At 54.3% G+C, this 25,568-nt stretch overlaps 1 protein-coding gene across 1 annotated transcript in view; it reads right to left on the reverse strand.

Moving 5' to 3' along the window:
• Positions 1-1,441: 1,441 nt before the first annotated feature.
• The window catches only part of FARP1 (FERM, ARH/RhoGEF and pleckstrin domain protein 1), a 155,464-nt gene continuing 131,337 nt past the window's right edge, over positions 1,442-25,568 (reverse strand). Inside the window, exons 13-26 of the mRNA XM_040991195.1 lie at positions 21,741-21,928; positions 20,552-20,641; positions 19,105-19,238; positions 11,559-11,640; positions 10,178-10,415; positions 8,282-8,412; positions 6,887-6,955; positions 6,611-6,700; positions 6,081-6,163; positions 5,888-6,000; positions 5,458-5,624; positions 2,553-2,660; positions 2,201-2,352; positions 1,442-1,618 (exon numbers count right to left, since the gene is read on the reverse strand). Of these exons, the coding sequence (XP_040847129.1) occupies positions 1,537-1,618; positions 2,201-2,352; positions 2,553-2,660; positions 5,458-5,624; positions 5,888-6,000; positions 6,081-6,163; positions 6,611-6,700; positions 6,887-6,955; positions 8,282-8,412; positions 10,178-10,415; positions 11,559-11,640; positions 19,105-19,238; positions 20,552-20,641; positions 21,741-21,928 (1,727 nt within the window). The 3' untranslated portion in view covers positions 1,442-1,536. The remainder of the gene's footprint in view (positions 1,619-2,200; positions 2,353-2,552; positions 2,661-5,457; positions 5,625-5,887; positions 6,001-6,080; positions 6,164-6,610; positions 6,701-6,886; positions 6,956-8,281; positions 8,413-10,177; positions 10,416-11,558; positions 11,641-19,104; positions 19,239-20,551; positions 20,642-21,740; positions 21,929-25,568) is intronic.

Raw genomic sequence — 25,568 nt, forward strand, 5'->3', positions numbered from 1 at the left:
GCGGACATCTTGCTTCCCAGTACCCTCCCAGGGGCCCCCTCCGCCCGTGGAGACAGGGTGAGTCGGCCCTTCCCCAGCCCTCTGCTGTTTCCCTCTTCTAAACATGCTTGGGTGGGGGGCTCAGCCCCTTCCCTTTCACAGGTACCCTGCAGAGCGTACCAGGGCATTCATTTTAGACTTGTCACCACACACATACACACACGAATGAAGACCAGACAAGGCAGCTGCTTTTGCCTTAAAACTTCCATATGCTGGACTGTGACGTGAGGTATTTTTATTCCCTTTTGTTAGTACTTGAAACCATCTGGTACATATTGTAAGGCAAATGATGGACAGGTCTCCAGCTCCTGTGGGTGCCAGTTGTGCACACCAGCACGGCTCTAGGACGGCGGAGGGTCTGGATGCTCGGGTGCTGAGCGGGCCGCCGCCCCAGAGAGTTTAAGACATGTTAGAAAGGGCCAGGGTACACTAAGGGATGAGCAGCCACTGCGCGCCATGGGGGAAGAGGCAAAGGTTGATGGTCGGAAGCCATGTCCCCCGACTAGTCAGCCGGGGAGGCACAGCATCCACCACCGATGCCCCGTGCCCAGGGCGGAGCGTATAAAAGAGCAAAGATGGGCACGATATATACTACTAGAGAATGTGCAGTTTCAAACCACAGTTGGAGGATCTAGGCATGGCCACGAGGGGAGGGGCAGGGAGGGGCAACGTACCATTACTGGGTGGTGCTTGTGTGCCCAGAGGCTCACAGTCCCCCAGAACACCACACGGCCCTGCTCAGGGACACACAGGCTTTCATGCTTGTGAGACAGCACCACACCATGGCCACGGATCTTCTCACCACACAATGGCAGCGTACAGGGCCAGGCAACCATGGAGTGTGCAAGAACCCCATGCTGTGCCTTCACTCCTTGGAACGGAAAGCCACCCAGTCAGTCTGCACATGGCAAGTGTGCTGGAACGATTGGGTCGGGAAGGTCGTCTGGTGAGAGGTGGCCCTGGCACAGGAACCTGCCCCGCACGTGGCACCTGGAGTGTGCTGCGGATTGCTTTTGAATCAGAGACGTGAGTCTGACTAACTGCTATTATTATAAAAGTAGAAAGACGACAAAAATGACATCTGTGAAAAGGCTGTCGTTTGCTGAGGACCACGCCACGCGTGTTGCACACTGGGAATCCATTCCGTGGCAACAATAGCCTGGAAGGGCAGAGGCTGAAGATGCAGCAGAGCATCTGCCCAGTCTGCTGGCTGGCGGATACAGCCACACCACTGTCACGGCGTCCTTGAGGTCATCGTCACATGTGGAGGGCGGCACTGTTCCTTGGCACTGTCAGCGACAGCAGGGTAATACTGGCGCAAGCTGGGAGAGCAGCCCCCTTGGATGGGGCTGGTTGTGGGAGGGGGCACCATCCAGTTTGAATGAAAAGACACGGGTAACGCTTTTGCGAAGGGAGACAGGCAAGAGTGGTGGGTCACACCATCTTCACTTCTTGTGGGCTTTGTCACACAGGAGAGCGTGCCTTCTGGGCAAGCCATCAGTATGCGTGGGTATCCTTGTGACTTGAGATGGAGGCCCGGGAGGCTGAGCTGGTGGCACTTCGGATCACCTCCATCCACCTAGAGGGCAGGATGTAAACAGTGGGGACCAGGTCCCAGGCAGCGGGTCTCCACTGCTCTGGTGGTGGGACCTCAGAACTCCCGGACACAGCAGCCCCAGAGGGCTCATGTTGGAAAGGGCTGGCCAGGGAAGCCTACTGCCCTTGGGCCACCAGGACGACACCCTAAGCGGGGGAATAGCCCTCCTCTCCTCCATTCCTGTGTGGCCTTGGCCCTGAAATGACCTGGGGTTGCACTGTCTTCTGGCCCACACAGGTGGAGCTCAGCACTGTGTCTGCACTCCCCGTTTGTGGTAGAAAAATGCAATTAGTTATATTGATTTGGCGCAAATTTTTAAATCCAGGCATACAAGGAATCCTCTACAAAATCTAATGGAATAGGCCTCAATTCCAAAAATTTGGCGGGGGGTCTGTTGCACACATGCATGTTAAAGATGCAACATGTGACAGCAGTGGCATGAGCTAGCACCATATAGGCCTAAGGACAGACATGGCTGCTGGCATCAGGCAGAGGGCCCCAGCGTTGCCACTAAGCAAGTCCCTTGCTGGGGAGCCCTGCACTCGGGGGGGGTGGGGCACCTACCTCTCAAATGTATATTCGCTCTCGGCCCTAAAATAGTACACATGGGACTTGAAGTGCAGCTTGAACACGTAGTCCTTGTGGATGTTCTCAGACTCCGAGGGAATGGTGAGTGAGTACCCGAGCAGGGGCAGACTGGCAAGGGGATGGCTGTCCTGCAATGGAGGGACAGAGGGGGCGGCTGCAGCCTGGGCAGGGACACAGGGAGCTGGCTCAGCCTCTAATGCTGGTGGTAAGGTCGACCCCACCCCTGGAAGAAGGTAGGCAGTCGTCTTTGCTTGGAGCTGAAGCCTCCTCGGGGACACGGCTGCCCTGGCAGCTGTCCCCATCTGCCCGCATGCACCTGGGTGCTTACCTGGTGTGACTTGTAGAAGAACAGGCAGAAATTGGTGAACACCACCCACAGCTTCTGCCACCCGTTGCTGTTCTTAAACTTCCTCAGCAGGTTCCCAGACAGCTGATTCTGAAAGACAAGCAGGCTGGTGAGTGGTGCTAACTGGGCAGGTCTTGGCTCTGCAGAGAGGCCCTCAGGGGCCCACCAGAGCTGTCACAGGAGGTCCTGGGCATGGCATTCAGGGTGGACTTGTAGCTCATTGTGAACAGTCTCCTAACAGGTAGAACCCCCAGCATGGGGGCAGCAGGCCCTGCTACCCTCTGGAACTGAGAACATCATCCACGTCCCAGCTCTCCTGCCAGCCATGGTCACCCAGCCAGCCTCAGCAGGACCACCCCCTAGTGGGCCTGGTGGGAGCCCTGGCTCCATGCCCCCCAGCTCAAGGAAAGGCTGGCCTAACTCCCAGGAACACCAGGACCTAGAGCTTGGCAGCTGAACAGTGTGCCTAGGAACCTGCTGGCAGCCCTGGGAGTGGCAACAGAGGCCAGGGGCAAGCCAACGACCTCCAGCTCCCAGCTGAGGACTGTATCCGCCAGCGAGGGGCAGAGGAAGCAGTTTCAGCCACTTCCTGTGCCAGTACTGTGTGGCCCCAGGAGCCTGCAGGCTGTGGGAAAGGCCAAGATGCACATGGCTTCACATGAACTCCCTTACTTGTTAGACATGGTTTCCTGTCCACCAAGGCCAGCCTCCTGTGTGGGTCGGGCTCTTCACTGGTGCTGCACAGCAGGTGGGCATGACCTGCACCTTAGCCAGTCCCTCCGCTGGTGTCCACCCCTACATGCTGCTGAGGCTCTGTGCCCCATTCACAGTGTGCCACTGCTCCCACCCACATCCTCAGGGCATGCAAGGGAACAACGGGGATTGCAAGTATCCTTGGAGGGGGACTGTATGTGCCCAGGGCATGTGGCTGCAAGCGTGGGACGCTGAGGATGGGTGATGCTGCCAGGAGCCACCCCCTGAGGACACCTGAGTTGTAATACGCAGTACCACCTGAGAGCCGCAGGGACAGATACTTGGGGTGTCCCAGTCGCTGGAGACCTTCCCGCTGTCCTGGCTCTAGCCTCAAAAGCCAGCTGGCTTCCCCACCATCCTGTCTTAACAGGAGGTCTCTGTCTCTGCTTCCAGAGAGGCCTGCGCGAGTCAGGTGCCCGACCCAGCGGGGGTCAGGAGGCAGTCTGGGGGATCACACAGACCGCTGGTTGTGAAGGCAGCTGTGGCCACCACCCAGTCAGAGCTCAAGCCGTGGGAACAGCTTCTGGCAGGAAGGAGGCACCTTAGAAGTCTACAGAGACTGTCCCATCTTAAAACCAGTATGACCAAGAGGCAGATGTGGCCTAGAGAGGCACTGTGGTGTCACAAGTAGAGCTGCCACCTGTGAGGGCATTCTCCAGCCGCCCCACTTCTGGGCCAGTTCCCTCCTGATGGCCTGAGCAGCAGCCATGGGAGGCCTGACTCTTGTGTCAGCCACTATGGCTGTTCAGGCCATGAACCAATGGGTAAAAGATCTGTTTCCCTTTGAAATTAATGAACTAAGTGTTTTGGGCTAAGAGGCAAAACTAAGGATATTATGTAGCCGTTTAAATAGGTAGAAGGCAGGCCAATGTTTAGCAGAATACAAAGCTGGCAACCCACATTGGGGTACTGCCTCAAGTCCCAGCTGCCATGCTCATGTGACTGGAAACGCAAGGGAACACGCCCAGGTAACAGGCCTGAGAGCCACGTGGGAGACCAGAGCTCCTGGCTTCGGCCAGGCCCGGCACCATCACAGCTAGCTGGAGCATGAACCAACAACGGAAGGTTTTTCTTCCTCTCCCTGAGTCACTCTGCCTTTCAAATCAGAATAATTTATCCTTAAAAGACAAAATGTAAAAACTCACTCAGCTCCCAGGCAGTGGGCTACCTGTGTGGGCCGGGCCACTGCACGAGGGCTCAGGGAGGACATGCCACAGGGCCTCCGGACCGGACTGAGGTGCCTGCTGCATCCCGGGGCCTCCAAGGAGCTCATGTCTGCGCCCACAGCACTCACACCCCCTACTCATGACCCCGACTTGGCGGAGATCAGGGTGTAGGTAGGCACACTTGGCTTCCCCAGCAGAACTGCACTGCAGTGGACAGATCAGACCCGAGGGAGTTGTCCAAGCCTCCTGGGAGCAGTCTCAGACCCACCAGCTCTGTGCATACGGATCCTGCACCCACAGAGGTTGTGTTCACACTTCCAACTGAGGCCCCCAGCTGAAGCCTGCTGGGACAGTTTCTCTTAGGGGAGCCAGGTCCTATGCTTCTGCCCTGCCCTCTGCTCACTGGCTGTGGTGGGACTCAGGAGAGGGGGTTCTATGGGACGGTCCCTGAGACCACCCATGTTGGCCCACTCCCAGGCTGCTGGTTTAGGAATTAAGAGGCTCTCCATTTTAGAGAGTGGGTGCAGGCTCTGCTGAAGACGCCGGCTGGGTAGGGCAACTCTACCTTAGCCTCTAACTCACAAATGCCCTGCACCACCTGGGCAGGCGCAGGCTTCCTGGGCCCAGACTGCAGAAAGCTTAGTCTAGAAGCCTTTGCAGTCCAGGCGCAGTGTCAAAGCCAAGGTTCAGCACAGTTCTCAGAGCCCATGGGTGCAGCGCCTGCCCCAGTGCGCTCCCATTCGGGTTCTGCCAGGACACTATCACCTCTCCTGCTGGGGACCTGGAACTGCCCAGTCTGTTCTTCCTGTGCCACCACCATCACCTCTACAGGCGGGGGAGGGGCGAGCTTCCTGGACAGGGCTGGGATGACCCTGGAGGGGGACGGTGGTCGGAGGCACACACAGCTCCTCTCCCTCCGGCAAGGTGCCAGGCAGGCGAGCAGAGCCAAGCCCACCCCCAGCCCGTACCTCCACAGCGATGCTGAAGTCCACCATGGAGACGCTGGTGTTGCGGTGCCAGCACACATGCACCATCGTGTTGCCACGGTGTGGGGCCTGGCGCTCTAGGGAGGTGCGTGAGGCGCTGAGGTCATCCTCTGACTCCTGGTCGGCTATGGTGGCCTCGTCGGGGGACTCTGCAGGGGAAAGGAAGTGCAGCTCACCTTGGCTCACCAGGGCAGGAGTATCTCCTGGCACCCTCTGGGGCACTGAGGAAGGCTGGCAAGCAGGGGTGGAACCTAACAAGTCCTGTCAGCCACGGAAGGCCTCACCCACACTGTATGACAAGTGGACTGTTGCCCCAGGGCCCCTGCCGCCTCTCAGCTGCTCTGAACGCATTGCTTCTAGTGTAGGCTCTGCGGCACCCAGCCGTAAACACAGCCCCGTGCACGCCACTCACTGTTGTCCGGGGGGCTGCTGGCCAAGAGCTCTGGGCTGGGGCCACTGCTCTTCTCCGCCAGGTCGATGGCCATCTGGATGTCCTCAACCCACTTCTCCATCTCGGCACGGGAGCTGCAGTGGAGGTGGCCGTCAGAGCTTGCTGGTGCCACAGGGTGAGGGCTGATAGGGCAGGGGCGAGGGTGTGGCCTTACCTGGCAGCCACAATGATGGACTGCCGCTGGCCCCGGAGTGTCAAGCAGTGGGGCAGTCCCCACTCGTCCTCGCCTTCCTCGATCTGGAGGACAAAGAGGACCATCCCACAGCCTGTAAGCTTTCCCACAAAGACACAGATCCAGGGAGGCGAGCAGAGGTCAGTGGATGCTGAGGCTGAACGCCTGGGAGACTGGCACAGCGCTGCGATCCTGCACGGAGGGGCTGTGCGTGCTGCAGGCCATGGTGGAGGACAGTGGAAAGCACATGGGCTGGCCTGTGTGGGGTGACCCATGCCTTGATGCTTTGCTTGGTTCCAGGAAGCATCATCCATGTGGAGGGTACAAGCTGAGGCCCCATGAGCTCCACTGGAGAAGCCCTCCCAACTGGAGTAGAACTGGGGGTCCTGCAGCCTGGACTTGTCACCCAAAACTGCAACCCCTCCTTCCCCCAGCTCTTGGGTCCTTGCACACCAGCCCCGCCCTGTGGCTCACATTCCCTCTAGTCAAGCCAGCCATCTGCCCATACTCACTGTCATGCCATAGAGCGGGAGCTGCCCGTGGACTTTAAACTGATTGGACGCCGTCAGCCCCCGGCTGGTGTACAGTAAGACGTCATTGAACTACAAGGACAAAGGAGAGGGCGGCCAAGGTGAACGAGCTGACTGACCCCAGCAGGCACTGCCAGCATAAGCTTGTCCACCTTTCCTTACAGTCCACGAATCTCAGCAACGAAAGGCAGAAGGCAGGCTGGCATACAGGGGTTCCGGAGTCGGGGTGGGGAACAGGCTAGAGCCTGCACTACTTACCAGGAAAAACATGCGCTGCTGGAGCCCCTTCCCCGACAGCTTGCTGAGGCTGCCCAGGCGGATGAACTCCTGCCGAGAAAACCCCGCCCAGCGTTGTCAGCACTGGGACCCCCGCTCCCACACAGCCCGCCCTTTCCGGAGCATCATGGCATTCCCACCTCCAGGAGGAGGGGACGTGCACTTGGGGTTTGCAGTGGCTGGGGCCCACACTGCGCTAAGCCCTGAACCCCAGGCTCTGCACTTGCGCACTGTGGCCGCTAGGGGGTGTTCATCGAGAAGGCAATGGTATTAAGGCAACTCTGGTTTATAAACCAGAAATTGAAAGGACCCCAAGCTACACATGCCAAAACACACCCTGCTGTCCCAGTCTTAGTCTCCCTTGGATCAGAATCACTTAATCCTGCTAAAACAGACGCAGACACCCACCCCAGCTCTTCACCTGTTAAGCCATTCACCATAAGGTCTCGCTGCAACACGTGCTCCCTTCAGGGACCTCCCACCAGCCCGTCTCTCCTGCAAGGTGCCTTGGCTTAAGGAGCCGGAGGTCTGACTGGGTTTCCTCAGCAGCAGAGCCGGAGCTGCACTTCCCTGGGGCACTGACATACTCTCACCACCAGGCTTCCCATCAGAGAAAAGCTCTCCCACACAGGCGGTATCCTGACCTGACCGGAGTTAGCCAAGACAGGAGCACCTGTCGGAAGGTTAAGGTGGGCACCGCAGACTCTGGAGCCTGGTGCTGTCCCCTAGCCTGGCTGCTACAGGCCATGAAACACCGCACTCTGGGACATGGTCCCCTGGGTTGGAGGAGCTGCAGTGTCCTGCTGACTCAGAGCGGGTGGGCCTGCCTCCGGGTCATGCCCACCACCTGCTGTTAAGGCGACCACCTGCAGCTGCTTTAAAGGGGGTGGCAGCAGGTGTCCTCGACTCTCCCAGAATGCTTTTCTGGAAAATGTGGCTCTGATTTTGAATTAAAGAATTACAGTATGCCTGGAAAATACACGTTTCAGCAGTTGTCTTTCTGGTGCAGCGGGTTAAGCAGCCACCTCATGCCAGTCCCGGTCCAAGCCCTCACCGTGCTGCTGGTGGTCTGGGACAGCCCCAGCCATGGGGGCCATTTGAGGAGTGAACACAGGATAGATGTCTTTCTCTACAACTCTGCCTTTCAAATACACAAAATGAGTCTTTAAAAAATAAAATATATAAAACAAAATTTGAAAAATCATATAAACAAGGTGCTGGCATGACTTCAGGGCCTAACTGGGTGACTCCAAGTGAGCCATGACGTTCCCACTGGCGGAGCAAGCATGGGAGAGTCAGTGGCAGCCGGAAGTGCCCAAACCCCGGACATGCCTTTTCCTGGCTCCACGACTGAGCCAGCACGGCGTGCCTCCTTACCCTGCCTGGGACGACGAGATTGTCGATGCCGATCAGGTCTTTCTTGAGCTCATGCAGCTTCTGGAAGTTCTCCATTTTGATCATCGTACCGTGGAGCTGGGCCACCATTTCTGTGATCTCGGCCAGAGCGGCTGGCAGGGACATGCAGAGCGTCAGCACACAGCAAGGGCACTGCTGCCCACACAGGACGCGTGTGGGGGTCTGACGTGGAGGCAGTTCCCTCAGGACCCGAGTCTTCAGGACCTGCCGCACCCCTCTCCCCCTAGCCTGTCACAATCTTGCCTTCCTGGCTCAGGGCACGCTGCTCCTGCTCAGCTGTGGCTGCAATCCCCAGGGCTGACCCTGCCCTCACACGTCCCCACTAGACACTTCCTGTGCACCCAGCATTCAGAGCTGGCAGCGAGGAGCTTGGCGAGGAGGACGATGGGGCCCGGGAGGCCCGAGGCACTCATGCTGGGAGCACCCGACCGCCCTCTTCTAGTTCAGGCAAGGCCCGGTCCGCACCCTTTCAACAGGCCCTGGTCTTCTCTCAGCGGCACAGCCGATCGGCCACACCAGGTTAGGGTGGGCCAGGTCAGCGCCACCTCGCAGGCCAGGAACACGCCAAGGCCAAAAAGACTACCAGAAGGGTTTTGTCAGAAGACTAAGGAGGCGCGGGGGGATTCGAAGGCGAGCAAACAGGTTTACATCAGCATCCCTTGTTTGGGAAAGTGCTGGTCTATACTACACCACACTCAGGGCTTCAGAACATGTGGGTTCTGGGTCCCGTTCACTATTCCAGACAAATGTTTGCTCTTTCTGGAATGTTCCCCAGCCTCTGTCCTGTCAAAGCCACTGAAGTGCCAGCCTTCACACTCTCCCCTCATTCAGCACATTTCAGCTCTCAACTTCGCCACCTTGGCCCCAGACACCTGACCCCTTCCCACAGCCCTGGGGCCGAGAGTCCCAGAGCACACACTTGCCCACAGCAATGCTGGTCCCCGCTCAGGCAACTTCCTGTGGACCGAGCAGTAGGCCCCACAAGGACACAAGTCGTACCCACTCCTTCCACCCTTACACAGGTGCTCAGATGTCTGTCTGGTCCACCAGAGACTGGGAGGGACCAGACAAATTGCAGGACAAATTCAAACTGGAGCCTGGAGTAGTCCGGTGTCAACAGACTCACGTGAAGGAGCCAGACACACATGTTAAAAAAACAGGCGGCAGGGGTTTCCAGTACTTTGAGCAAGAAATGAGGGCCTCGACAGGCTCACAGTGGCTCTGCCCAGGTGCCGCCTCCATAGGGTCCACTATGTGGACCGCCCTGGCTGCACAATGGGAGGCTGAGTGAGTGGCAGCCGGGGACCTCGAGGAGCTGACGCTCTACGTCAGCAGGTGCACACGCAAGAGATACAACGATCAGCTACATGAAGAGGGTGCTAAGCTCAGAGGGGAAGGAGTGCCCAGAGACCCCGTGACGTTTTACTGAGTGACGCTGCATCTCCCCTGCCCCTTCCTGATCTTGTGGCGCTGTTAGCCGAATTCAAGTATGAATTTCCAACACGGGATCCAGCCCAGGGGCAGAGGAGTGAGCCACACACACTGCTGCTGCCTAGCTGTGAGGCTAGTTCCCGCGGCACTCTGCTCTCGGTCGCTGTGCATGTAATGGGCTCACAGGGGAAGTGTGCACTCTAAGCTGGAGCCAAGGCTTGGCAGCATCTGTGACCTGCCACCTGCCACGGTCAATCCAGGGAAGAGTGATGGCAGAGCAGGGTGTGGAGTGGGGCACCTGCGAGGGCACCTTCTCCAGGTTTCTTGGTACCCAACTACCCTGGTGGGGGTCCTGGGGCAGGGGGTGGGGAAATAGGGCACCCATTCTTTGTGGCAGAGGAGAGGCCAGGTCCCGGTGGCACTCACCGCGGCAGTCCCTGAAGTCCACGTGGTTGGGCGAGTGGTACTTGCACAGCCGCTCCAGCACCTGCTTGTAGTGCATGAGCCGGTGCAGCGGCCGCAGGAGGAAGGTGTTGAGTGGCAGGTAGCACACCTTCTGCAGCTCGAAGTCCCGGCAGAAGTTCTCCAGCCGCCGCGAGCTCTTGAGCCCGTTCTCCAGTGCCTCCAAGGCCTCGCTGTGGCGCCACAGGTGAGCGGCCAGGTGCTGGGGGGGGCACAGAACAGAGGCAGGTGAGGCCGGGCCCTGACTGGGGGACCTGAGCGGGCACATGTCCCCGGATCAGCCTGCGAGCATGCAGCATTAAACATTCACTTCCTTTTCTTACACTTCGTCCTGCTCACATTTGACTCTTGGATATTTCAGTGAAGTTCGCAGGACACAACGAGCTCCACAAAGGGACAGAACAGTTTGAATAGATGAGTTGTATATACACTATTAAGAGAATAAGTTTCTTTAAAATATTTGTGAATTTTTTTATTTAAAAGGCACAGTTGCTGAGAGAAGGAGAGGCAGACATCTGCCATCCACTGGGTCACTCCTCTGGTGGCCACAGTGCCCAGAACTGGGCCAATCGGAAGCCAGGAGTTCCTCCAGATCTGCTGCATGCCTGCAGAAGCCTGCATTGGAAGCGGAGCAGCCAGGACACAAACTAGTGCCCATATGGAAGGCCAGGGCCACAGGTGAAGGCTTAACCTAGTATGCCACAGCGCCAGTAGCCAAAAGGATTTATTTTTATTTGAAAGGCAGAATTGGGCTATCCTTTCTGGCTCACTCCCCAAATGGCTGCAACAATCAGAGCTGTGCCAGGCCAAAGCCAGGAGCCAGTGGAGACAACAGTGCCATGAAATGTGGCTATAGAAGTCATCACATAAACTGTGTGAATTAACATGTGTTAGAAGTATTAATGGGCTACAATGAAAAACAATGCACAAACATCAGATATAAGACATTACAGAAGTGTAGTGGGACTGTGGTGTGGTCTGACTTGTCCGTGGCATCACTGTGGGTGTCTCCAGAGAGGGACAAGTGTGCCTGTCCGAGGCGCTTGCTGTGTTTACCGGAAACTCCTACACCGCTCCTAGGCCAACAGTGTGCCAGGCTTAGAAGCCAAACAGCTGACCCAGAAGGAAATCCGCAGACCACCCATGTTCTGTTGACGTTAAACGAGCATCTTCACATAGAGCCGCTGTTGTGTGGGTGCCCCACGGAGCTTTTACAAACCATCCACCGTGAAACGTGCTTCCCAGAGGAAACGGGTGGAGTCATCGGGGCTGTTGGGCCAGGAGTCCCGGGAGACGGGCAGCCCACTCTTCTGTCCTGGCTGAGCTCATGCTCTCTGCAGCTCACCTTCAGGCCCTGGATGTTCTTCAGCAACACGTCCCCAATTCTTTGGTAATCTCCTTTGCTGTGGGCGTTGGAGCGGCCTTCCCTGAGGACACAGATGCAGAAACAGAGTGTGAGCATGGCAAACATGAGGGGCCAGCACCTCTGCACCCCCAGCCAAGAGCAAGGCAAGGAAGGGTGGGATGACAGAGAATGGGAGGGGAAGCCGAGCTCCACTCATCTCCCTCCCTGTGTTCTTCTGCCAAATATGAAAGGGCAACTGACCAATGGCGACAAAGCCTCGGGCTCCAGAGGACATGCCCTCCAGGACCCACCAGGGCTATGCTGTGCCTGCTGCTCCTGTGTGGGAAGGAGGTCAGCTCTAGGGAAGCCATGAAAACAGGCTGGGGGCTCTGAAGTGCCTGCTGCCCATCCCACTCAAGCCTCCGTATCCTGTGGGTCCAAACACACAGGCCACACTGTGGGACAGGGACCAACAATGAGTGTCCTGTCACTCCGTTTGTCAGCTTCCTTCCTACGTCACAGCCACCAAGCCCACCATGTACATATATCCAGAGCCTTTGTGTCATCAGGGGCAGCCAGAAGGTCACTATCATTCACACACACACACACACACGCAATTATGTCTCTTCCGGAACAGGCCTGGATGTTCGCAGCCCAAGAATGGGGCCCTTGTGTGCAAGGCACACCCACACAGTTGCTATCTGTGTAAACGCCTTGCAGCACTCCGCCACCACGGCCACGCAGCCCATGCCACGGGGTGGATGTCTCCCAGGAGCCACCACCTGCGTCACTATGCAGACTTCTCTGCCTCTGGGTGTGCTCTCCGTGGAGAACAAAGTTCCCGCTTGCAAAGCCATTGAGTTCTTATTGGGGAAAAAAAATCACATTCTTCTCCACATTTCCTAGGATTGCAAATGGGAAAAAAAAATGGAGCAGGTTCCCCAAGCCAGTGTGTTCACGGAAACAACAGGATCACAGACACGCGAGTGAAAATCACCAAGGCAAACCTCGCGCTGGCATGCGCAGCAGCATCCAGAAGGCCGTGGGAAACCGGGACTGAGAGAGAATTCCTTTTGGCCCACCATATTTTGAGACCCAGGCATACGAGAGATCTTCAGAAAGTGCAGGAGAAAGGCATATTCCGTGAAAGCTGCACACATGGGTTTCAAAATGGTACACACCAAAATCACCTCATTTTTCAATCCCATTTTCTGTGAAATTTTCAAAGAACCCCTGGCCGTGAGGGTTCAAAAAGCAAAGCGTCAGTCAGATCCCCGTATGTTACGTTCAACATGTACACTGGCCGCAGGTAATAAATGTGTGTTTCGGCATCCCTTGAGGGCGTGGAGCTTTGAAAGCCACAGTGAAAGGAATGCACAGGCAGTAATGCCCATCTCTACACGGTGGGGAGGGGCGAGGCTACCACATGCCCATCAATTACAGTGGCAGGTTGCCGCCAACATCCTGGCTTCTTTCCTTCTGAGGTCAACAGTGGATTAGGGTAAGAGAAGGTCTAGCCTAGTCCCATGGTCACCAGAGGTGGCGATAAGGAGTAGGCCAGATGTGTCAGACTCTCCCAAGGGTGCAGGCAGCATTCCCTCCATTGAGGCTCCCACCCCACTAGGACCCGAGGCATCGGCTACAGAGCTCCAAGGACAGAGCAGACCTCGGCTTCCGCATGCATTGCCCTCACCTACAAGCCATGGGCAGGGGCGCCAACTCTCCCAGAACTTCACTCCCCTAATGATACTACAGGAATGATGATACCAGCAGCCTGGAAGGTTCTTTTTGAACAAGGGTTGGCAAACTTTGACATAAAGCATATCAGACATCATGGCCATGCAGGAAGTGGTCCCAAGCACGCAGGTGTTGACGTAGCACAACCTGCTGGCAAGCAGCGAAAGACTGGAGCGGCCATGTTGCAATACAACTTCTCCAACAAACGCAGGGGCTGAGCTGATCCGGCTCAGGGGCTGTAGCCGTCATCTGCTTTGCAAGATCAAGTGAAACACACAAGTGACGGTGGTGATTTTTTGATTTGGCTCAGGGCATGCCAACTTGGCCGTGCTGCGATGCAGATGGCACACAGCGATTGCTCATGGCCGGTGGGCTACTAGTTTTGATGCTACATGTTTTCCACACGAATGTGATTTTGTTTAAGTCTAAAAGCTCTGCCTTTTCTGGTTTTCCTGGACCCTCTATTTGCAAAAGATCAATCCTTGGCTTTGAAGCTTGGCACAGCAAACGCACCATGACATTATCACAGCTGTCACTACGTGGCACCTGCTGTGTGGTGGGTCTCACATTTGTCTAGTTCCTTCTTCATTCTTCAGATGAACATTGACCAATACAAGGTGCTGGGATGACATTAGCTGCCTGGGACCTTAGCCGCTGGCCACTGGCTGGTGCTCATTGTACATGTGGCTAGTGCTTCAGAGCGATTTACAGTTAAAACTGTAAATTACAATTAGACTGTCAATTAGTTAAATTACTGCAGGTATGGGCCCAGCGTGGAGGCTTAGTGGCTAAAGTCCTCGCCTTGCACTCTCCAGGATCCCATATGGGCACCAGTTCTAATCCCAGCTGCCCCGCTTCCCATCTAGCTCCCTGCTGTGGCCTGGGAAAGCAGTTGAGGATGACCCAAAGCCTTGGGACCCTGCATCCGTGTGGGAGACCTGGAAGAGGCTCCGGGCTCCTGGCTTTGGATTGGTGCAGCTCTGGCCAATACAGCCACATGGGAAGTGAATCATGGATGGAAGATCTTTCTGCCTCTCCTCTCTGTGTATCTGACTTCCCAATAAAAATAAATAAATTCAAAAAAATGACTGCAAGTAGCCAGTGGGCACTTTATTGGGCCACACAGCTATAGATAGTCTACTAAGCTTCACTTAGCTTTTTCTTTTTCTCCTATCTGTAAGCTGTCTCAAGATCTGTTTGAGAAAGATGGGTATGAAAGGATGAATTCCACTATAAATACAAAGCGTAACAGGAATTCTGATGCAGACACAGGAGAAAGGACTCCAACATCATCTGCATTCATTCCCGTCCTGAGCAAAGAACACGCAAACAGCGCCCCCTGGAGGCACCCCAGGTCTAGGCGGAGCAGTAAGACAGCAACCAGGATAAGGAGCGAGAACCATGGCTTTTGAAGTCAGTTTTCCAGGTGGAAAAATCAGTTTCGTTTCGAGCAACCTTGCTGGGTCAGGGGATCTCTGAGCTACAGTGGAGGTCCCCTAACTCCTGGGAAGCAGAGCACTCTCAGTGGTGGGGACAGACAAGCTGCCAACCGCTGACTGGCATTACTCCAAAGAAGGGGGCAGTGTGGGTTGGCTTGCTTCACACTGGGCGACATCTGCAAAGAATGACCAGTTCCTGAGCCACGCCTGTATGTGACAAGCATTGTTCTTGCTGAGTAAGTCAGCGTATTCTCTGCACTTTACCCTGTAAGGCTCTTTTGATTTGGAGTGATGCCATATAACACAGAAATCAGATTCTTTCCTTATGGGGAACCTGTCCATGGACACCAGCTTGGCGTAACCAGGCTGGACACAGGCCTGCTGCGTGTCACGGTGTCCATGCTGTCGGCAGCACAGGCAACCTTTCAGACATGTATGGGGCTGGGGGTTTGAGCTGTGCCTCCAGGAACAGCCAGGTGATGGCTGATCTGACTTGCCAAGAGGAGAGGCAGATCCAGGCTGGAAGGCTGCACCCAGCAGACCACCACCTGGGGCTCCCGCCTCTTAGGATGCTTCTGAGTTAAGCAGAGCTTTCCCCTTTGTGGGACAGAGGTGGGCCCAGTGGGGGCCACTGTAGGAGCTCCCCCAAGCCTGAAGGAAGAATGCCTGCTCTCCGGAGGCTGGGATGCAGCAGGTGGGCTCAGGCCCTCAGCCTACTGGCTGAGGTCTCACGGGCCTGCCTCGGGTGGGGCTGGGGTGAGAGGGCTTGGCTGTGGTGAGGGCAGGGATAGGGTGAGTTAGGGCGGGGCTGAGGTGAGAGGGCAGGGCTGAGTGACTGAGGGTGGGGCTCGTGTGAGGGCTGGGCTGGACTAAGAGGGATGGGCGCCCTAGAGCGCCATGCTAGGAGGGCCTAGGGACACACAAGGTGCTACCTACAGAGTGGTTGCCAGGGTTGGCGGACACTGGTTGTGCTTGCCAATCCATCTAGAAAACAACGCTGTGGATGGAGAGGACGAAGGCTTCCGAGAAGGAGCAAATAGGCGCCGTGAGCTTGCACTTACATGGAAGCCATGCTGCGCAGCTTTCTGAATCAGTAAAATAACTGGGCTCTCCCCTCAGCGCGAGCATGGCGGCCTGGGTGCACCTGCTGCCTGGAGGATGGAGGCTTGCAACCCCGCGTGCCTCCTGTGTCCCAGGGATGGCAAGGACCGGGAGAATTCATCCAGGATGCCCCAGGCCTTTCCAATAATCTGCCTGCAGAGTAACGAGTAACCCACAGGTGCTGGCATCTATCGTATGCCAAGCACACTTGCTGTCTTGAGACAAAACTGCCCTACCTGGGAAATTTCTAGAAGAGCCTCCGGTGTACCTGCCAGCTCACAAACCCTCTTCCACCTCTTACACCCCAGGAACGGTATGCCTAACCCCCTCCTGGCCCCTTAGGACACTCCACCACTGCATTCTTTTTTTTTTAATTATTATTTATTTTTTATTGGAAAGTCAGATATATAAAGAGGAGGAGAGACAGAGAGGAAGATCTTCCATCCACTGATTCACTCCCCAAGCAGCCACAATGGCTGGAGCTGCGACCATCCGAAGCCAGGAGCACAGAGCCTCTTCTGGGCCTCCCATGCTTGGGGCCATTCTCACCTGCTTTCCCAGGCCACAGGCAGGGAGCTGGATGGGAAGTGGTGACACCGAGATTAGAACCAGTGCCCATATGGGATCCTGGCGCGTACAAGGTGAGGACTTTAGCCACTAGACTACCATCTGGGCCCCACTCCTGCATTCTCTCTGTCTCATCTGCTGGTTTTTATTCTGCCACAGTGGACCTGGTGGAAAGCAAGCTGCCCCACAGCTGTGGTCAGGTGGGTTGTGCCTTTGGCTCTTTTCATGATCTGATTCTTCTCACGGCCAACATCCCCCTCACGCTCTATGCCACACTTCTTTCCCAAGGTTCAGACTTCCGTCCTCCACTGTCCGGAGGACTTGCCTGCTGCTCTCTCCAATGACTGTGCTTGAAGGAAGCTCACCCGTGCTCGCTGGCCTCACTTCACTGCTGCTGCATCCACTGCTCTGCTCATCCCAGGCTCGCCTTCTGTTCAGAGCGGCCAATGGTGGACACCCCAGGTCACATCTCGGACCCCAGCCTGCTGCTCCCAAGATGTGTAGCTATTTCTCCTTAAAGCTCTGTGTGTGTGCCATGTATGCACACACCATGGCCTACTCCAGCCCCTTTTGTTCACCGTGTCTCAGCTCCACAACGGATTTATAAGCTAAACCTTGTACATAGCACAACTGGCTATGGCCCTCTGGACCAAAGCAGGCCTCTGTCCATCTCGAGGGATCGACGGGCCAGACGGCAGCTGACACCTGCTAGCCCCTCCAAGGGCTGGAGCTGGGCAGCACCGACCATGCCAAGGGCTGCTTGCACGCGGCCTTCTCTGAATGTGTTTAAGCAGCTGAGTAAATTACCCTTGTTCTCAAAAGGAAAAAAAGCAAGTTGCTCTTCCAGTTCTCTTTCTTTCTTTTTTTAAAGAAACACGTAAGTTGGGTGTTGGCAGCAAGACCTCTGGCCTTGGCAGCGCTGGCTGCTCAGGTGTACTGGCTTAGCAGAAGGTGACATTTGCATAGAGGCAGGTATATTTACATACCTGGGGGCCCAGCTGGATCCTTCTGGAAACTTCCTGCTACTTTTTCTACCGTCCAGTTTCTCACCAGTAAACACAGTGTACACAGCCACGTTTACTGGTCTCACGTGGGAAACCGTGGGTCAGAAATAAGCACGAGCCGTAGGGAAGCCTTGCCACCAAGCCAACGGCAGGTCTGCTTGCATCAACAATCACTTAGAGCATGCCTGAGTAGAGCCTGGAGTTCACTCAACAGGAATGAATCAGTAATGGCTTTGAAGCTGGGACAAACGTACCCTGGCAGGACAAGATGCGAACACTGGAACCGGGAAGGGGTGCACACAGATGCCAACTGATTCTCTCAAGTCCAAAAGTTGATTTAAACAAGTCCGCACACGCCTTTTCCAGGCACAGAGCAGCACCCTGTGATCTTACGAATATGGCCTCATGTATGGGGGGCACAGCCCCACGGGTGCCAACCCATGCTGCAGATGAGGAAACGAGGCCCATGGGATCCACATATCTGAGGACACAGACCCAAGGTGTCGGAGTGAACTTGAGCTTGGATCTTATGAAATGTAACATTAGAGAACTGCACAAGACAAACATGGCTACTTCAGAAAGGTGTGTGGACAAATGGAATTACATTTATTTTGGTGTAACACTTTCTGAAGTCTATGTATAGTTTTCCATAATATGCCCTCATATGAATTTTTAGAAGACTCCTACATGTGTGAACTTCATTTTCTTTGCACTAAAATACATGTGTCTTTAGATTTTCTCTTTTCAATGAACTTAAAAACAGAAACCAACCAACCAAATAAACAAACAAAAACCAAAACTGTATTATTGAGCCCAGCATTGCAGGTAAAGAACGCCTTGTCTGCAATGCCAACATCCCACAGGCGTGCCACTTCGAATCCTGGCTATTCTACTTTCAATCCGTATCCCTTGCTAACGGCCTGGGCAAAGCAGTGGAAGATGGCCCAGGTGCTTGAGCTCATGCCATCCACGTCAGAGACCCAGATGAAGGTCCGAGCTCTTGCTTCAGCTTGGCCCAGGCCTAGCCACTATAGCCATGAGGGGGTGAAACCAGTGGATGAAAGTTCTGTCTTTCCCTCTCTCTTTGTAACTCTTTCAAATAAATAAATATTTTTTAAGAGATTTAGTTTCATTTCTTTAAAAGCAATCTCCCTTCTGCTGGTTCAGTCCTTCCCAAAACCTCAAGCCAAAGCCAGGAGTCCTGAACGCAGTCCAGTCCGCAGGTGGGTGGCAGGGACCCATGAGCACAAGCTCCCACCTGCTGCCTCCCAGTAGGAGCCTCAGTAGGATGCTGTATAGGAACAAATGGAGCTGAGCCCAGAATCCAGACCCTCCAGGATGAGATGTGGCATCACACTTGCTGTGCAAAATACCTGCCCTTCCATGCACCTCTTGCATATTCTCCATGTGCCCTCTGGACGTGAGCCAAGCAAGCACTGACACCCCACCATCATTCCCAAGTCTGCTATTTTCATGTTGCATCATGGTCACCATGAGGGAGGAAAATGTACCTTGAAAACTGTAAGTTGAAGAGGAAAACATTGAACAGGAGATCTAAAGACAAAGAGAATCAAAAGCCACTGTGAAGGAGCGTTTGCCCCAAGCCAGTTTCTGGCTAATGACATCAGAAAGGAGAGGGAGGAGTCGGAGTGGCAGGGACGGAAGGGGACAGCCGCAACCAAGTGTTGCAGCACTTACCACAGGGCGAGGCGCTGCTCAATCTCCTTGAGAAAATTGGTATGGAATTTGTGCAAAGGCTCGAAATTTGGGAAGATGAGACTTTTCAGTGTCTCGGGCATGGAGTCCTCTTTGCTCACCGTGCTCTGGAACCACTGGGGACAAAGAGAGGAGGCCTCAGGGAGTGAAGACACAGCGAAAGCCATCCAGGCAGACGGCAAGTGGAGCGCAAGGAGCTTTCTCTCTGGTGACATTTATGGAGTTGCCAGAACATTCCAGGTGTCTAGGCCTCCCACTCTTCCTCCCTGCACGTCAGCGGCAGAGAGGTGCATTTGTCTCTGCATTATTACATCCTGTAACTGGGGACCCACCATGCCAGCCAGGACCAGTCTCTTCAATGGGCATTGACTCCCATCCAAACCCTAACTCTGGCCAACACACTGGCTAGTTCCGAACTTAGGAGGGAAGAACACTCTGCTTTATTGCTTTAAGAATGGTCAGCTCTTTTCCTTTGCCAAAAATGCTAAACGTGGGCCCAGCGGTGTGGCCTAGTGGCTTAAGTCCTTGCCTTGAATGCGCCGGGTTTCCATATGGGTGCCGGTTCTAATCCTGGCTGCTCCACTTCCATCCAGCTCCCTGCTTGTGGCCTGGGAAAGCAGTCAAGGACAGCCCAATGCCTTGGGACCCTGCACCCGTGTGGGAGACCTGGAAAGAAGTTCCTGGATCCTGGCTTTGGATCGGCATAGCATCAGCCGTTGCGCTCACTTGGGGAGTGAATCATTGGATGGAAGATCTTCCTCTCTGTCTCTCCTCCTCTCTGTATATCTCATTTTGTAATAAAAATAAATACATCTTAAAAAAAATGCTAAATGTGAAGGTGGCCCACGCAGGACAGGAAGCGGCCCACGCAGGACAGGAAGCGGCCCCCTTGGTATGTACATTTGGGTCAGGTGAGTTGGGACTGGCATCCCTTGTAGAGTATGGAGCACCTGCCCAGGGCCAGACACAGTGCACAGCCCACAAGGCACAGCAAGTCACTGCCAGCCACCCACCTCCCCGTGCGCTGGGCTGACACTCAGAAAGGCGTCCAAATGCCTCAGGTCTGTTTCCAAGGCAGTGTCCTGGGGGATGCTGACATGGCACCGTTTCTCACCAATCAGAAAATGAGGCCCCTGGAATCTCTAAGGCGCCACCTTGAACGGAAGGAGCTCTGAGCGCCTTTGGGCAAACCTGGAATATTCTGGATCAGTGCACACAGGCAGGAAAGTGTTTACATTTTCTTTCATGGAGGAACTTTCCTTGTGCTTCAAAAACTACACTTCTAAAAACTTTCAGAATATATTCCAAACACACAGTCAGCATCTAATCTCCTGAAACTGAGACCAAAATCCTCTTTATGTTAGCAGAGAAGCCATGAGTTTGGATTAGCGACATCATTCCAATCCCCTAGGGAGAAGCCCGCACCCACCGAGGTGATGACTTCGAGGTCCTTCAGGTACGTCCGCTCGGTGGTGGAGACTTCCTTGGCAATAAAGTACGCCTTGTCGGTGGGCAACCTCTGCAGAAGCCGGCAAAGAAACACACTGCAGTCAGCAGCCTGTGGGTGGATGCCCGAGGGCCACCTATGGGCACCTCAAAACACCATGCAAAGATAAAACTGAGAAATGTCTTTTGATGCAAAAATGAGAGTCTGGCATAGTTTGCTGAACATGCCCCTTCCACGTATTTTTGAAGATCTCTCCCTCTGCAAGGCCTGGCGATGTTTCCTTTCACCTAGATTATCAGCAGCAGGATTCCAATCAGAAAATGCCAGGGGCAGTCCAGGAGAGAGAAGCCATAGAGACTCTTCTCCCCGCCACAGGCTGGCAGGGTCATTACTCCAGAAACCAAGTGCTATCATTGGTGGGTACCTGGAAGTAGGGCGCCAAGGGCAAAACCCACTGGCACGTCCATGGGAGCCCATGAGTGGGGCAGCCAGCACCACGCAAGAGCAGCCCACCCAGGGATTTTGTTTTCTCTTTCAAGAACATACCAAAGTAAAAGATCCTATTGCTTGCTGTCTTGCCGTCTTTGCCTAATCAGTGCAGAGTCCACCTCTGGCTGTACCCTATAAACCACCAGAACTGCAGGCAGAGGCTTAGAGTTACTGGCATACCACGCTAACAGCAGAACCACTCAGAGCAGCCCACAGAGGGGTACACCCCACATGCCCGCTGTGAGATGGGATCTACCATGTGGTCCGCACATACGACAGACTCGCATTCAGCCTTAGCAGTAATGGGCACACTGACACGTACCAACATGGACAGACCCTCAGGACCTCAGCTCAAGTGACCTGTAGGCCAGGCACAAATTCCAGTCATACAAGGTCCCTTACATAAGGCTGGTAAGGCTGGTGGTTTGCCTGTTTCAAGGATGGGGGATGAGGACTATTCGTTACCCAGGTCCAGCTTCAATCTGGGGAGATGTGACGATATGGGCATGGGTGGTGGCGAGAGTTACAACACAACATGAATAGCCCTAATGCTACCATGGCTAATTTAATATTCTTACAAATGATTCATATGGTAAACTTTGTTAGCTGTCTGTTGCTGCCACAGTTAGAAAGCTAACAGCCCCACACCCCCATGACATGCCCATACCCCACCCAGCATCACCTTCCTCCGGCCTTCCTCTTCGTCGTCAGTTCGTGGACACGCCTGGTCATTCAGGAGCGGACTGATCAAGGGAGACGCCTGCTTGGTGTCGGGGCTCAGGTTGGGAGACAAGGTCACGTTGGCTGGGACGGCTCCACCCTGGGAGTTGATGGACAGCTCTGAAAGGTGAGGGCTGCCAGTCAGGGAGCCTGTTTGGGGATGAGAAGTTTTAAAGAGAGAGAAAAAAAAGAAAAGTGATTCCATCGGGGACCCGATTTCCAGGCACAAGTTTCACCTTTGCAAATTTCTAGCAACTTAACTACCTTGTGGCAAACTCAATGTCATTCATTCTTTCGTAGTTCTTTCTTTCCTCTAACTGGAAGTTGCTTTCATATGAAAGATACCAAAGTATGGATAATCCAGTGGCGCCTCAGTTAATGGTAAGATAAAGAACTCGGTTTAGATAACAATTATAGCAGCTTAAAAGCACAGCGCATCTCAAAAGAGTGAATCTCCTCTAACTGCTACCTTTATTTCTAAAAATTACTCAAGAAAGACAGCATCTAAACCACAATGGGACAGGCGGAAATGGCTAGAAAATAGAACTATACTAACAAGCATCTAAAGGACTGTTGTACTCGTGACACACTACGTCTTAGAACATGGGGTCACAGCTACAAGAAAGGCCAAGCGACTAGCTCCCCATTCTACAAAGAACAGAGCAAATGGGTTATACCTGGCGGTGTCCTTCCACGTCTCTCACTGTTTGGGACAGAAACACTAGCGTCATGTGACACGCAAACGTGCTCATTGACAAAGGCAAAGCTGGAGATCCTGACATGCTCAGTGCCCCTCGGGGAGTCAAGGGTGGCAGCTAATGAGTTAGTCCTCGAGAAAGCATACCATATTAAGTGACACGAACATGTGGAAATAACCCATGGTGAGTGGCCCGTCCAGGACAACCTTTGCCAACACAAATTTCCAGAGTATGTGTCCCTGAACTCCTGGGAGCCATGGGGGCGTTTCAGAACAGACGTCTAGCTTGAATGTCTCTCCCCAACACTCCTTTGTGACCTTCTAAGGCACGTTGGTTGGAGCTGAGGATAACAGGTAGACGGTGCAATTAGCCTGTGGTAATCCTGCCACCGTGGTAAGGAAAGACAAGTGTGAGTGTCTCGGGTTCCCTACCACAATCTCCACGGGAAAGGTGAAGTTCATTTGCCGCCAGCGCATCCCTAGTCTCGCCTACTGGAGTCACTGTGAAGCCTTTGAAAATGACGACAGCCCACAGCGTGGAGGACAGCTGTCTATGGGCGGCCAGTGGACATGGGCCCAGCAGGAAGGAGCCGTGCAGCAGCTAGCACGAGCCCCTAGCCTGTTTCCCCAGCTGACAAGACAGTGGTGAAGAGCTACCTCACCTAGAAAAGCAGATGTTCTGGCCACTGGCTATGGGTCAGTACCACAATCCTTGAGTAAACAAGCTCAGAAAATGCAAGGAAAAGGCAAATTTGGGAAGTTTACCATGTTCAAATCCCTTCGCCGCTAAGTCTTCCCATTTTCAATATATTTCACTGAGAAAAACCTTGGCGTTTCCTCACAGACCCAGCAAACCCGGAGAAAAAGGCCAGAAATTGCTTCACAAATGTCAATTTTATTGACACTAGCGCACAACTGAACACAGCAAGCGTGAACGCATTAGAGCACGGCAACGAGAATAGTGACGACAAATTAGTACTGCAATTGTCTCAAAGAACTGTGCTAGTTTTTGTTTTTTTTTTTTCAGAAACAAAGCACACAAAGGGAAATGTTATTGCTACAAACAGGATTCAGAGATAGGCTTGCGGCAGGTGTCTGGAGTGGCGCATCGCATGCACTTGTACTTGCTGTTAGCGTCATGTTTCATCTGTCCATCAGCTGACAAAACCGAGAGCTTCCCGTCAGCTCCCATGTGGGGCGTGAAATCCGGTGAGGCCGTTGGACAGCATGCTGGGCCTTGGAGTCGCAGGCCCGGGGAACAGAAACAGCAGTGAAAGAGGTGGAGGCGAGATGAAGAGGTAGGGAGAAGTCTGGCTGTGAGAGGGGTGCGGGGTGCGGTCAGGCTCTGGACAGCGTCCAGTGACAGTACGAGAGAGCAAAGTGCAAGTGCTGCAGGGTTAGGAACAAGTCAGGTGCATGCATTCAGACAGCCCCACCCTCCCTAAGGCCCAAGGCTGCAGCACCTGTGCCATTGCACTGGGGAGCATGCCGACTGAAGAGTACAGCTCCAGCAGTCATGGTCACGTGTCTACTTCAAGGAACAGCACAGGATCAGCCTACCAGTGGTTGGGGTAAGAACCTGCTGTGGTTGAGCCCTGCAGCCTACAGATGTGGACAGCTGTGCACTTGGTATGTACCACACATAGAGACCCAGGATTAACTCAGAGTGGCTCATTTCCTTCTTCCCAAGAGGCTACACCAAGCTGGCTTCTCTCAGCGCCCGAGAGGGGAAGGGGAAGGGGTGTATTCAAACAGAAAGGTCAGTATTCAGTAACTGTCTAGTAGTCTGGTCTAATAACCCATCAGTCACTTTGAGAAAGAAGTTCCAAACTCTGAAGTTTAATCTGGCTAACTGGAGCTGTGGCCCTGGGGACAGGTCCCCTTGGTCCTTTCGGGTGAACCTTTGTGAGGTTTTGAAAAGTGGTAGGTGACACGGTTCAAGCAAAACTACATAGTTCCAGTGCCATTTAGCAATCAATGCTGCGCTGACAAGGCTGGTTTGGGGAATTTGGCACCTGGCGAATACTTAAAATTCTCCTTTAGCCACAGTGCGTGGCCCACATGGGTGGCTGTGAAGATCAAGGGGCCAAGGTGACCGAGTTAGGAGACCTACGTGCAATCAGTTCATACCGAGGCAGCCCAAACCAGCACGAGTCTCATGGGGCTGATCCAGCACTCACCCTGGCCCAGGTCTCATTCTGCCTGTCCCGTGCTGTGGAGACACAGCCTTGGGCGGTGGGGAGGCAGCTGTACTGATGCTCATTGGCAACGTGCAATGAAGTCACCAATGCCTTGACAATTCGACTGCTTTTTCCTTTATGATGGATTAACACCAAGCGATATCCTCCATCAGAGGGTAAAGAGCTGTGGGCGATCACTCAAAGGCGGTACCAGGACTCAAAGCTTCAGGGTAAAGATGTTTAGGGTTTAGGACAAGCTCATCCGCACCCTGAACTCAAGTTGTCAAAATCACCAGTCCCCATATTTTCAGAAGTACTGCATCTTTTTAGACACACAGCTGGTTTCTGCTGAGTAATTCTCCAGTCCTTCACCTTGTCCGCCCTTGCTGCCACCAACCTGTGTGAAGGGATTTAACGTCATGTTGCCACGGATGCGGCTCTCAAGGGAGTTCATTATCACTGTACACGATTGGGGACGCCCACCTGAGCACTGCCGCATGCACTTTCAAATTCTCTCCTAGCCCTGCAACTGCCTTCGCTGCCTTGGACTTGGCAGCCTACATGGCCTGGGTGGGCGGTGCTGGCATCCATGAGGGCAACTGTGTAGGGTGCTGGCACAGGGGGGAGTGTGGGTCCCAAAAGCCAGGAGGCCAGGCCCCACCTTTCCTCCTGCTTAGGGCTCGGCGCCAGCTGCAAGAGAACCAGACCTTGTCTGTGTGTACGGAAGGCTTGGGAACAACTCACGTAATACTGGGCAAAGAAAAAACAACTCTCATCTCCAAAGATGGCAGTTCATGGGACTTGGTTATGCCGGTCTTCTCTCCTACCCCACTAAGCTGGTGATCTCCATGCCTGACCTGGGTAAATTTTCCTTTAACCAAGAAAAGAGAACTAGAATACCTTATAATAACTT

The sequence above is a fragment of the Ochotona curzoniae genome, unplaced genomic scaffold (genome assembly GCF_017591425.1).
Source record: "Ochotona curzoniae isolate NIBS_2020 unplaced genomic scaffold, NIBS_Ocur_1.0 contig_64, whole genome shotgun sequence".
In the NCBI taxonomy this organism is placed as follows: Eukaryota; Metazoa; Chordata; class Mammalia; order Lagomorpha; family Ochotonidae; genus Ochotona; species Ochotona curzoniae.